Consider the following 13,994-nt stretch of genomic DNA (forward strand, 5'->3'; position numbering starts at 1 on the left):
TTGTTCAGGGTGAGGATCAGTTCAGTCAGTCGAAGGAGGGTGTCTGTGGAAGGGTACTGGTCGGTACGGCGGGAAAGAAAGAAGTGGAGGGCTTTGAGTCCTTCGTGATGGGGGATGGAGGTGTACAGGGACTGGTTGTCCATGGTGAAAATAAGGCGTTGGGGACCGGGGAAGCGAAAATCATGGAGCAGGTGGAGGGCGTGGGTGGTGTCCCGAACGTAGGTGGGGAGTTGACCAGGTATAAGACCAGGTATAAATAGAGATGGAAATAGAAAGGTCGAGGAAGGGGAGGGAGGAATCTGAGACTGTCCAGGTGAATTTGAGGTCGGGGTGGAAGGTGTTGGTGAAGACCAGGTAAAACTGAACAGTTGGGAGGAGAACTGCCAAACCAATGACTGCCCGGAGAATAGCTCTCTTAAAGATACCTTTACCAATCCTTGACCTGTGAGGCAGAAATCCCTAAGAAGCAGAAAAGGAGATTCAACATCTGGCTTTTTTTTTAAAAAAAGTTGAATTATGGTAAATCTTAATCGGGAGTTTTACTGGACTTGTATTATAGAAAGGAAGGAGTTGTAAATAGTCGTCTGTAAATTATTCTCTGTAATAGTTGAAGAAATGAAGTTGTTAATTCTTACTTTAGTAGTTCTTGGCCTCTCGAATTTTCACAGATTACTGCATGGGACAAATCTTTTCTGTATTGCGAGTTTAAATTAAGCATGAGGGTTTACCCAGTGTCGCAACAATTTGGGGGCTCATCATCGGGATTTGAACAGTTTGGGGGGCTTTTGCCAACTATTTGAACAGTTTGGGTCTTGGATTTCAGAGATGAACTGGTTTAGACAGATTTGAATAGATTTAGATGTACGAAAAATCCCAGCAGATCTAAACACTTGCAGGTTAGTGTCAGAGATTACAAATAAAACATAGGTGAGACAATTTGTTTAATTTCAGTGACTTGTGGCTGATTAAATTAGAGAGAAATAGCTCTTAAAAATTGCTAAAGAGGTTCTGAGATTTGAAGATGTTCTCCAATTTGCCAAGAACATTTAGAAGGAAAGAAAAAGGCCATACTTTTAGAATTAGCAAAGAAGTTAGATTTGGGCTTAACCAAGGACAAAAGTAAAGCTCAAATTGTAAGGGAGTTACTCAAACACTTCGGGGTATCAGAGAGACAGACAACTGCAGTCAAGGTAGAAAAACTTAAATTACAATTGAGGAAAATGGAATTAGAAGAAAAACCAGGAGAGAGTGAGGAAAGAGAGAGAGAGAAGGTTCTTAGCTGAGCAAAGAGAGAGAGAAGAAAGGGACAGACAAAAAGACAGAGAATTTGAAGGTGCAACTTAGTGAGCAAAGTCAAGTTAACAGGATGGAGATTAAAAGAGAAGATAGTAGTATATATAAATATTTCAAAACTCTGCCTCACTTTGATGAGAAAGATGTTGAAGCCTTCTTTATTTCATTTGAAAAATTGGCTAGACAGATGGAGTGGTCCAAGGATTTATGGGTAACACTAGTTCAGACTAAACTGGTAGGCAGAGCTAGTGAGGTATTTGCTGCACCGTCAGACGAGAGGTGAAGAGATTATGTTACGGTTAAACAGGCTGTTTTAAGTGCTTATGAATTGTACCAGGAACATATAGACAGCGGTTCAGAAAACACAAAGAAGGAATCAGATCGGAGTTATGTTGAGTTCAAAAGAATTAAACATAGTCATTTTGATCAATGGTGCTTGCTTTAAAAATTGATAGGACATTTGAGGCTCTAAGAGAGATAATTCTGCCGGAGGAGTTTAAAAATTCACTTCCAGAGGAGATGGTAAGAATTCACATGGAGGAACAGAAATTTCAGGATGTGAGAAGGGCAGCAGAATAGCAGATGAGTACATATTGATGCATAAGACAAGCTTCCAGCCAGAATTTTGTCCTGTGATGGATAGAAGTTGGGAGAAGGGGAGGTCCTACACTACGAAACCAAGAGTAGGGAACACTGGTAAGAGTTTACCACAGGTTAAAGTCGTCCAAGAGGGTGGACAGGAAGTGAAAAGCCTCAGGTGTTTTCACTGTAATGGAGTGGGACACAGAAAGTTACAGTGTCGGTGGTTTTAGAAGGGCACTCGGAAAAGGTGTTTTCACTGCCAGAAGGTGGTACACAAAGTCACAGGGCTGGTCATTAAAGAAAGACACTGTGGGAAAAGATGTGGTAAAAGAAGCTAAGCCAGTGGCATTAGTGAAGGTGATAAAGGAGACCCCCAAAAAGAGCACAGGAGCTGCAGGAGAGTGCATTGCCGAGGCAGCGGCTGAGTATGGAGTTAGCACCTGACCTCCACGAAGAATTTGCCTCTGTGGGTAAAGTTTACTCAGAAAGAACAACTCAGGAGAAGGACAAGTAGTTTTAATTTTGAGAGATAAAGGAACTAACCAGTCACTGATACTAAGGGATGAGTGAATATGCACTCTTTCTGGTCTGTTACCCCAGTGTGTGGTAATTTGTGGGATGGATGGACAGAAATTTAGCATTCCCCTATGTAAAATCAGGTTGGAGTGCCAACTTAAGACTGGGGAAGTTACAGTGGGAGTGACTGACAGAGTGTCAGTTTGTTCTTGGGAATGATTTGGCAGGATCCAAGGTGGGAGGGACACCCCTTGTTGTGGAGAGGCTCAAGGAAGACCAAGAGGCTGAAGAATTAAAACATAAATATCCTGATATTTTCCCAGACTGTGGTAGCCAGATCCCACTTTCCTAAGTCACTGCACCAAGTGAAAAGTAAAGAGAAAGATGAAGGAGTTGAGGTTCAGTTAGCGGATACCCTGTTTGACATAATGATGCAGGAAAAACTTGAACAGGCAGAGGGTTAGACAGAAGTGTTTAGTCCTGAAAGACTAAAAGACTTGCAACAGCAAGACACGATGATAAAAGATACATGTGCAGATGCGTAATCTGAAAAAGAGACAGAGAATATTCCAGAGGGTTATTATCTGAAAGATAGAATCCTAAGACAGAAATGGAGTCCACGGCAGGTTAGTGCAGAAGAGAAATGGGCCGAAGTGCACCACATTGTGTTGCTGGTAGCATATTGACAGCAGGTGTTATGGGTAGCACATGAACTACTTGTAGGAGGTCACCTTGGGGTGTGTAAGACTCAGACTAAAAAGGTACAAAAGCATTTTTTATTGGTCTGGAATGCACCAGGATGTGGTTAACGTTTGCTGTACGTGTCATACATGCCAAATGGTAGGTAAGCCACGGGTGGTAATAAACCAGCACCTTTGTTGCCAATCCCCGCATTTGAAGAACCTTTCATGCGGGTTATAATTGATTGTGTAGGTCTCCTCCCAAGAACTAAAAGTGGGAACCAGTACTTGTTCACCATAATGGATGTGTCTACCAAATTTCTGGAGGCAATTCCATTACGGAATATCAAGGCAAAAAAGGTGGTAGAGCAATTAGTAGCTTTCTTAACATGGTGAGGGCTACACAAAAAGATTCAGTTGGACTAAGGGTCAAATTTTACTGTTAGGCTGTTTGAGGTGGTTATGGATAGCTTAAGTATACAGCACTTTAAATCCAGTGCATATCATCCTGAATCCCAGGGAGCTTTAGAAAGGTGGCATCAGACCTTGAAGACCATGTTGACAGCATACTGTCAGGACTACCTGAATGATTGGGATAAAGGTATCCCATTCATATTGTTTGTCATTAGAGATGCCCCAAATGAATCTACTCAATTCACTCCCTTCGAGTTAATATTCAGTTATGAAGTGAGAGGCCCTTTGAAATTAATTAAAGAAAAATTGACAGGACCAAAGTCGGAGATCTCACACTTGGATTATGTATTGGAGGTGAGGGAGAGACTAAATCAAAAAGGTGAGTTATCTAAACAGCACCTAAAGAAGGCGTAGTATGAAATGAAGCAAGTGATAGTAGATGCGTTCAAAGCCAGGTTTAGTGGTCCTTATCAAAATGACAAAAAGTTGAGTCAGGTGAGCTCTCTAGTCAAGATGCCAGTTAGGGAAAAAAAAGGTATCGGGTATGTCACATGAACATGTTGAAACCATGTTACACTGGAGAGAAAGAACTGGAGAAACAGGTGTTAGTTCCTGCCCCACAGAGTGAGGAATCAAATCCAGATGATGTGGATTTTGAGGTGTCTCAAAATAGATTAAAACATGAAGTCCTTGAGGAGCAGGATAGGTTAGTAAGCTATGTGTCTCAGAAGCATTGAACGCAATTGAAAGATTTGCTACTGCAGTATAAAGACATATGTAAGAATCAGATGAGGAGGACTAATGCTATTGTACATAAAGTAGACGTACGGAATACTATTCTGATAAAGCAACACCCCGATCAGCTCAATCCTTTCAAAGCCAGACAGGTCCAGATGGAGGTGGAGGCCATGCTCGACGAAGACCTCATCGAACCAAGCCGGAGTGAGTGGAGTTCGCCAAAAGACTTAGTTCCAAAACTGGACAGGATTCAATGATTCTGCATGGACTATATGAGGGTCAACGCTTTTATAAAATCGGACTTGTATGCAAATCCTACGTTGGAGGACTGTATTGATAAAGTCAGAGAAGCCAGTTATATCACTAAATTGGACTTTATACGTGGTTACTGGCAAGTACTTTTATCAGAGACAGCGAAAGGAATTTTTGCATTTGCAACCCCAAATGGGCTATATCAGTTTAAAGTGATGCCCTTTGAAATGCAGAACATACCCATCACATGCCAAAGACCCCTGAACAGAGTTGAGGCTGGTTTAACAAACTGTGCAGTCTATTTAGACAATGTAGTGACCTTTAAGTCCTGGAAACATCACATGGTACAGGTGGCAGAGCTCTTTGAACAACCTCAAGAAGAAAAACTGGTGATAATCTTAAATAAAACTGAATTCGTGAAAGCAGACGTGATGTTCTCGGGACATAACATCGGTCATGGAAAGTTGACCCCACGGAATGCAAAGACGAAGGCCATCAAGGAATTTCCACGACCAACCTCGAAGAAAGAGGTGCTGCGATTCTTAGGACTCAGTGAATTCTCAGTTTCGGTGGACAGAACCATGCCAAGAGGCATTCGATCATTTAAAAGCCATTTTAACCACCAAACATTTCAGTCTTTTAAAGTCGCTATCGATGCTAGTGACACAGGAATTGGAGCTGTACTCCTACAGGAAGATAAGGATGGGATTGAACTGCCAGTTGGTTACATTTCAAAGAAGATCAACATCCATCAAATGAAATACTCCATCATCGAAAAAGAAATATTGAGTTTGGTACTGGCCTGACAACATTTTATTGTGTATATCATGAACAATGTGCTGGAGAAGTTTGTGTACGTGGATCACAATCCGCTAACATTCTTAGAATGCTTTAAAGACAAGAATGAGACTATTTCGTTGGAGTCTTATGTATGATTTTTAAACTTAAAAGTCTGTAACATGTTGCGGAACTAAAAAAATATAATCGCAGATGCGTTATCGCAGATTTAACCAATAAAGTTTAGATGAGATTTGTATTTATTTAATGCTATATGCATATATACAGGTGTATGCAAAGAAGTTAAGGTGAACTTATGTTAACGTTATCTGCATATTAGGGTAAAGTGTTTAAAAATAGAAAAAAAAATGAAGCCACCTCTCCATTACAATGGTTCTTTTTTCTTAAGGGGGGAGGTGTTATGAACATGTGGGTGCACTGTACCTTTAAAAAAGTTAAACGCTGACTACACCAAGTGTTCTGAATAAGGTAACAATGTAACACTTGGGCGAAAACTAGATTAGCTGGGTTGCCTGGAAACAACAACACTGATTCAAATTAGGGCAATCAGTTAAATTATTCCCTGAAAAATACCAAATTCCAATCAAGTTTGAATTTAGTATATTGACCATGTTAAAAGCCAAAGACACAATCCAATGCTTTGGGGGAATAAGACCGGGGAAAACCGAATAGTTGGGAGGAGAACGCCAAACCAACCACACCTGCAGACTGCACGAAGAATAGCTCTCTTAAAGGTACCTTTATCGATCCATGACCTGTGAGGCAGCAATCCCTAAGAAGCAGAAAAGAAGATTTAACATCTGGCAAGCTTTTTTTTGAAAGTTGAATTTTGGCAAATCTTAATTGGGGGTTTTAATCAGACTAGTGTTATAGATGGGAAGGTAAAAGATAGGTTCGAGGAAGGAGTTATAAATAATTCTTGGTTAATTATTCTGTTATACTTGAAGAAATAAAAGTTGCTAATTCCTACTTCAAATAGTTCTTGGCCTCTCGAATTTTCACAGATTACTGCAAGGAATAAATCTTTTGTGTTGCTGGTTTAAATTAAGCAGGAGGGTTTACCCCGTGTTGTTACACCATCTCAAAGTTTATAAAACCATGAGGGCCATGTAAAGAGTGAAGAACCAGGGTAAGGGGGCTCAAAACTAGAGGGCAGAGGTTTAAGGGGAAAGGGGAAAGATTTAAAATGAACCTGATGGGCCAACTTTTTCATGCAGAAGGTGGAGTGTGTATGGAATGCGCTACCAGAGGAATTGGTGGAGGCTGGTACAATTACAACATTTAAAAGGCATCTGAATAGGAAGGGTTTAAGATAGATATAGGCCAAATGCCGCCAAATGACGAGATCATTTTGGGACATCGGGTCGGCATGGAGGAATTGGATCAAAGGGTCTGTTTCCATCCTGTATAATTCAGTGACTGTGATTAAAATGTGTCAGTGATAGAGTAGCCAGATCAAGATGTGATGTCACCCAAACAGGGCAGGTGGGATGAGCTCAATTTGGGAACATGGTCAGCGCGGATGAGTTGGATCAAAGGATCTGTTTCCAAGCTGTATAACTCCATGACTTCATAATAACATGCTGACCATCTGTGCAAGATATATGGCAAAATAGCTTCATTTACAAGTAGGGCACCATCATTTCTCAGCCATATTTCCATCAAAGCCATAATATCAATCAAATCACCCAGAATAAAAGCACAGACATCAAGGGCTTCATTTATAAGCGAACAATAACCATGAAAAGGAATGGGGAGGCAACAGTAAAAACTCATCCACTGGCTACAATGACAGGTTCACCGCTGTCAGGGACGAATTACATGGGGTGGGGGGGAATTGAGAAGAATAGCCTCCAATAGCTGCATTGGTACAAAAGTGAAGAGAGAGTAAACTGGAGTAAATAGGGTTCCTGTTCATTCAGAAGCATCCAGCCCTTCCAAAGATAACACGTACAGCAGGGAGCTGTCAGCTGATCTTGATGGGAGTCATGCTTGATGTGGCAACATAAGATTAGGAGGGTCTAAGAATACTGTATGGTTGGGGAATGAGTATATGAGACAGCATTCCCAAGAGAGAAGAAATGCAAACGCATACAATAATAAAGAAGGAAGGATGAAGAGAAAAAAAAAGTTCAAATAGAAGTGATGATTTGGGGTCCAGTGCCAAAGTGCAAGTGTACACAAATACCTTGCCTTCCATAAATGCTTCAGGGTCCTACAGACTGATCAAGAGGATGTGAAGTGCAAACAAATTGTTCGCTGGGCCGTCTTCGGCTCTGTCAGTAACAGCATTAAATTAATTTTTGAAGAACCCATTGTCATCATGTTTGACCACTTAGAAAAACTGGCTTCAAGTGGCAGTGGCAGGAAGAACATGGCTCCTCCCAGCGATCAATGAGAGATCTGCAGGCTGACTGAGACTCCAGGCCATGGCTGGGCCAAATGCCTGCATGGGTGGTTCCAAAACCCTTTATTGAGGTAAAGCTTAGACTTTCAGATCTGGATGCTTTTCCTAACGTTCAACTTTCTTTTATTTCAGTTTTTTTTTTAAATTCTAGTTTTGTAACCAAGATGGCACCAAAGAATAGCAACTTGGTACACTTTTCACTGTACTCATGTATTCCGAAGTTTACAACTCACGGGCTCAGTACATTGATAACAAAATTTAAGATGCGTTACCGCCTTCCTGATTTTCAAGTGCCAATCTTTGCAGCTGGAAAATGCCAATTTTCAGACAAACTAAAAGCAATTTCCTTAATAACACTCCTTCAGAAGAGAGAGATCATCGAGATGGCCACAAGAAGGTATTATCACACTTCGAAACTGAAAACCTCAACCTGAGCTACAAACCTTCACAAACCTTGCAACAACTTCCAGGGTCTTGACATCTGGATCAGATCTGAACTGTGCGCATGAGAAGAAATTCATGGACCCGAATGAAATTATGACTGCTTTGTACGTAAATATCACTAGCACCTTCAGAGTTGTCCATGTCAGGGAAATAGCAGCAGTGTTTTGACAATCAGCAAATGGCAACACAATGGCCAAAGCTCAGGCAATTTGGTTCACACAAAACAAACAGCAACAAACTGGAACTATTTGTATTTCTCTGGCAATATTCTCCAGTGTTTCACTTGGAGCTTTCCCCGACAAAACTTGAGACAGGGGCATACTCGGGTAATATTTGTCAAAAGATCAGTTTTAAAGGAATTAAATTGCACTGAAGAGGATACATACTGGACTCAAGAGTTAATTCTATTTCTGTCTCCACAGATGCTGCCAGATCCCATGTGTTTTGATTTCAGGTTTCAAGCATCTGCAGTATTTTCTTGTATTTCAGTCTCATTGGATGCCTTCAGGTACGAACAAGAATTGCAAACATTTCGGTTGGTGGTGGTGGTTGAAGCAGGGAGGTAGAATTTTGGATCTTCAGATGGTTCAGTTGTTTTCTTCAGGATGAGACTTTAAAAATTCAGAATATCCAAGCTGGAGGAAAAAATCTCACTGCATGAACATATGTTCTCCCAACATCTTCGACCATACCCAGCCTTCAACCGACATAACTAAAAAAAACTCTCTGTTCATAATCAGGGTGTTACGTGCACAAACCGGCTGCGCTGTTTCCCACAAGCAGCCAAGGGCGGCACGGTGTCTCAGTGGTTGGCACTGCGGCCTCACAGCACCAGGGATCTGGGTTAGATTCCAGCCTTGGGTAACTGTCTGTGGGGAGCTTGCACATTCTCCCCATGTCTGCGGTGCTCCGGTTTCCTCCCACAGTCCAAAGATGTGCAGGTTAGGTAAAAACAATGACTGCAGATGTTGGAAACCAGAGTCTAGATTAGAGTGGTGCTGGAAAAGCACAGCAGTTCAGACAGCATCCGAGGAGCAGGATAATCGACGTTTCGGGCAAAAGCCCTTACTCAGGAATACAGGCAGAGAGCCTAAAGGGTGGAGGTTAGGTGAACTAGCCATGCGAAATTGCCCATAATGTTTGGTGCATTAGTCAGGGTAAATGTTGGGGAATGGGTCTGGGTGGGTTGCTCTTCCGAGGGTCAGTGTGGACTTGTTGGGCCGATGGGCCTGTTTCCACACTGTATGGAATCTAAACTAATCTAATCACTCAGGTCATCTGCAGGTTGAGAAAGGCTGTGCAAATGCAGATCTATCTTTTTTCTTGACCATTTTTCAGTTGTCTGGATGCTCTGCTGCCAGGAAAGGTTTGCCAACAGTGCGTGTGCCACAGCCGACCAGGAATATCTGATCTGGAATAAACTCTCCCTCATGTTGATCGTTCATGATATCCCAACAGTTTGGAATCAGGCCATTCAGCCCACACCATCCCACCCAGACCCATTCTCCCACCCTGGATGTCTCACGACTGACCCACTTAGCCTGCACACCCCTGAACACTATTGGCAGTTTAGCACATCTTTGAGATTGTGGGAAGGAACCCAAGCAGAGAAAGTGCAAACTCCGCGCAGACAGCCGGCCCGAGGATGGAATCGAACCCAGGTCCCTGGAGCTGTGAGGCAGCAGCGCTCACCACCGAACGGTCAACCCATACACAACTCCATCTGCTGAGCGGTGCGTCAATTTCAACGTCCAAGTATGAAAAGTAAGACAAAAACGCCGACGGCAGCTCATGTCATTCCATCCCAAAGGCAGCGACAGACCAAGAGTGGACACGAAGCAAACGCTGTTTTTATTTTAAAGCACAAGCTGCGAGTGCAGAAAGATACAAAACTTGCCGCGAAGCAATTCCACCTGTCTCCCACTGCGCCCCGAACAAAAACGTGCGAATTATAACGATGTGCACTAATACTACAACAACAACTCGCTCCAAACACGCATAAAAGTTGAGTGAGGGGGGGGTGGAGTCGAAATTGTGGTTTGAATATTAAACTCCTTCTCCGCATCACCCCCGCCGTGAAAATAACTACAGTTTACCTCATGATTTGCCCAGTACAGTTCAGTAAAACAAAAAGAGATCACCTGCTGGATTATTGCCGCGATTTTGCAACTTCGTGAGAGCAATGTCCCCGCTCGCTCGACGCCGCCCAAAAGCGAGAAACTGCCGCACGCGCCGCCCAACCGCCAGCGGTCATGGACAGGTCCCGCCCCCTCCCCCCGCCTCGAACCCCGGCCATCCTATTGGTGAAGCGGTCTGTAGGAGTGGGAGCCGATTGGCTGCCAGCGATGTCCATCACCGTGAGTCGGGCACGCCCTTGGCCGCGCCCACCGGTTTTCCCGCCCCACCCCCCCCCCTTCTCCCCAATGGAGCATGGTGTTGGGTGATGTGGTGTTCTGCATTGCACTTCTTTGGATGGCCTCCAGCCCATGCATGAAATTTAAGTCGTCGCAACCTACTTGGGCCTGTCCCCCCCACCTCCCTTTCCACCCAGTCAGGAGACATAACCAGCTACCCTTCTCCCCAATGGAGCATGGTGTTGGGTGATGTGGTGTTCTGCATTGCACTTCTCAGGCCTTTGGATGGCCTCCAGCCCATGCGTGAAATTTAAGTCGTCGCAACCTACTTGGGCCTGTCCCCCCCACCTCCCTTTCCACCCAGTCAGGAGACATAACCAGCTAACTGTAAGCGAATATATTTTGTCTCTGGAAAGGTTTGTGGGTTCTCTCAGTGTCCTGAGAAGGAGGCACCACAAAGAGCCTGAGAAGTTTCTGGGTGAGACTCCCCCAGCAAGATCAACGTACCCCCAACAAATAAGTGAAAGAAAGCATCAGACGGAGAGGGAAAGTGCCAGCATTACAAATCCCTGGCCAGCAGTTTGCCCAAAACTCAACATCTTCCAGTATCACATACTTTACCGAACAACTTTCTGGGCATAGATCAGCTTGATCAGTCATTTCCAATTGCTCAGAGGTTCCTAAGGGGTGTGTGCAAGGCCCAGTCGTCCACGGTTGCTACCTCAGTGACCTTCCATTATAAGATCAGAAGTGGATTTTCACTGATGACGGCACTATGATTGGCACCATTCACAGATACTGAAGCAGTCTACATGCACTAAGACCAAGACAGCAACAATTGGGTTGAAAAATGGCAAGTCACATTCACACCACACAAATGTGTGGCAATAGCCATCTCAAGAGAAAAACTAGAGATCCTCACCATCTCCCCTTCACTCTTCATGGCATTAACATCAGTAAATTCTCCTCTGTTGGCATTCTGTGGTTTACCCTTTACCAGGTGTCTTTTTTTTCAATTCAATCATTGAATGTGCATTTTGCTGGCTGAATCAACATTTATTGCCCATCCCTAGATGACACTGAGAAGATGATGGTAAGCTGCCCTCTGGTACTGTTGCAGTCCTTTGTTCCTCACTATCCTGAGGCACTTTGTACAGTGTTGTCCTGGAGCTGAGGTGATTGATCTTCAACAAACACAACATCTTCATTGTGCTAGATACGACTCCAACTAGCAAAGATATTTTGCTCCAAATTCTGCTTGGACATCTTGATACTACACTTGATCAAATGCAACCTTGATGTCAAAGGAAGTCACTTACTTCTCCTCTTTTGTCCAAGTTAGAACCAAGGATATTATGAGTTAGGAAGCTGTGTGGAGTGCAGAACACAAACTGAACATCAGTCAGTGAACAATCTATAATCAACAGCCAGACAAATCCTGTGGCTTCTAAACCAGACCAGAGGCTAGGAACTCTTTGCCAAGTAATTCACCTGTCTGCCCGTTGCTTGTTCACCATTTAGAAGACACAAGTCAGGATGTCATGAACTCCTGTCCAATTGCAGAGATAAGTACAACTCCAATAATGCTCAGGGAACTCAATACAAACCTTCATCAAGATAGTCATCCAAATGGCGGCATAGTAGGGCTCCTGAGCTGGGGCTCGTCCAGTTTAACAGCTTTTCTTTTTACTTACCTTTTGTCTTGACTTTGGATGGCATCAGCAGCAACGAGGAGCCCTAGCATAGACTCAAGAGGGCCCAGGACAGACTTGAGTGGGCCTAGCACAGACTCGTGGTGAAGCCAAGTGAGCCCAGTGCAATTCTCACAGTAGCAACGAGTGAGACCCTACTTATTTTTCTGGAGTGAGCACAGGGTTTCACATTAGAATTGGCGTTTGCTACATTGGCAGAGGCAATGTCGGCAATTAGACCCAGTGGTGAAAAATGGCGCCTGAAGAGTGTCGATTTCAATATTGGTTGGTTCGAATGTAGATGGCAGCAAGGCAATGGACGAGGATTAGTTGCATTGGCATTGTTGATGATGAGCTGGCTCAGGACTGATGGATTCTCTGTGAGCTATCATCTTTATTTCTTATTCTTAAAACTATTCAAAATGGCGCTGGATGACAGCAACATTGGAAAAGCTTTACAGTGTATTTTACTGTTCTCACTGTAAAATACAGATGACAATAAAATCATTCGCTCACAAGACAAATCAGGACAAAATGGCCAGCTTAATCAGCACTCTGTCATGACTTTCAACATTTAATCCCTCCAGCAACAACACATAGTGGCATCAGTGTGTGGCATGTAAAATATACACTGCAACAATTCACCAAGGTTCCTTCAAAAGCAACAGCATCCACAAAGATCATCAATGAATTTCCAGACTGCATTTCCATAAAGAGCTGAAATGAGACAGGAAGTAATTTTTGTGGCGATAGACAGTCTTGGGGGTCATGGTGCTGGTTGCAGGGAATGGATGGTGGATGGGGGAGTTGAAGACACAGCTCATGAGAGTAGTTTAAAGCAGCAAGTGACTGCTTCCCATCAATGCCCCCTCTCAGATTGGCAAAATGGAGACCTTAACATCTCCCAAACCCAGGAGGCACATTGCCCTGGTTTCCCTGCCAAGAAACAGCCACTTCTTTTGTTTGCTTGCTGCAAGGAAACAGGTCAGTGGGGGGTTGAATCCCTTAAGCCTTTAATTGGAGGCAGGTCAAGAAAGACCTTGTCACTGAGAACCTATTTGTTGAGGTGGCAAGAAGGGATCCAAATATGTGTCCTTCTCATCACGTTACGTGCCATCTCCAGGAAGGGGATATTCGCGCCATTCCTGACTGTCCTTCACTGTTTCTGTGTCAAAATCCTGGAACTCTCTCTCTATCAGCACCATAGGTGTACCTGCACTCCCAAATACTGAATTCAAGAGGCAGATCACCACCAGCTTCTCCAGGACAATTAGCAATGAACAATAAATACTGCATAGCCAACAATGTCCCCATCTCATAGACAAATAATAAAAGAAAAATTCTGGGCAAAGGAGTGGATTTTTCACTGAAATATAGTGTTGAAATTCTGGAGGTGGGTAGTACAAGGGACACACAAATTAACACATTCCTAAGCCTGAACTGTATCAGTTACAGAAAAAAACGTGCTGTGTTGCGGCTGTACAGGACATTGGTTCGGCCACTGTTGGAATATTGCGTCCAATTCTGGCCTCCTTCCTATCGGAAAGATGTTGTGAAACTTGAAAGGGTTCAGAAATGATTTACAAGGATGTTGCCAGGGTTGGATGATTTGAGCTATAGGGAGAGGCTGAACAGGCTGGGGCTGTTTTCCCTGGAGTGTCGGAGGCTGAGGGGTGACCTTATAGAGGTTTACAAAATTCTAGATTGGGTTGGGATATCTGGTCGGCATGGATGGGTTGGACCGAAGGGTCTGTTTCCATGATGCACATCTCTATGACTCTATGATCAAGGAGTTGTCCTCACTGATATAACCAGCAGAATTCAT

General features: G+C 43.5%; 1 protein-coding gene across 5 annotated transcripts in view; it reads right to left on the reverse strand.

Moving 5' to 3' along the window:
• Nucleotides 1–10,373, reverse strand: part of LOC122543027 (phosphatidylethanolamine-binding protein 4) — a 465,175-nt gene extending 454,802 nt beyond the window's left edge. Inside the window, exon 1 of one of the 5 annotated variants that reach the window (XM_043681207.1) lies at nucleotides 10,266–10,373. Coding sequence is in view for 4 of the 5 variants with exons in the window: in XM_043681210.1 (XP_043537145.1) it covers nucleotides 10,221–10,225 (5 nt within the window). In the remaining variant the exon portion in view is untranslated. Of the gene's footprint in view, nucleotides 1–10,220 lie in introns of all 5 variants that reach the window. The other 4 variants (XM_043681210.1, XM_043681206.1, XM_043681209.1 and 1 more) reach the window with 4 other exon arrangements.
• Between the last annotated feature and the right edge of the window lie 3,621 nt (nucleotides 10,374–13,994).

This window comes from Chiloscyllium plagiosum, chromosome 42, assembly GCF_004010195.1.
Source record: "Chiloscyllium plagiosum isolate BGI_BamShark_2017 chromosome 42, ASM401019v2, whole genome shotgun sequence".
In the NCBI taxonomy this organism is placed as follows: Eukaryota; Metazoa; Chordata; class Chondrichthyes; order Orectolobiformes; family Hemiscylliidae; genus Chiloscyllium; species Chiloscyllium plagiosum.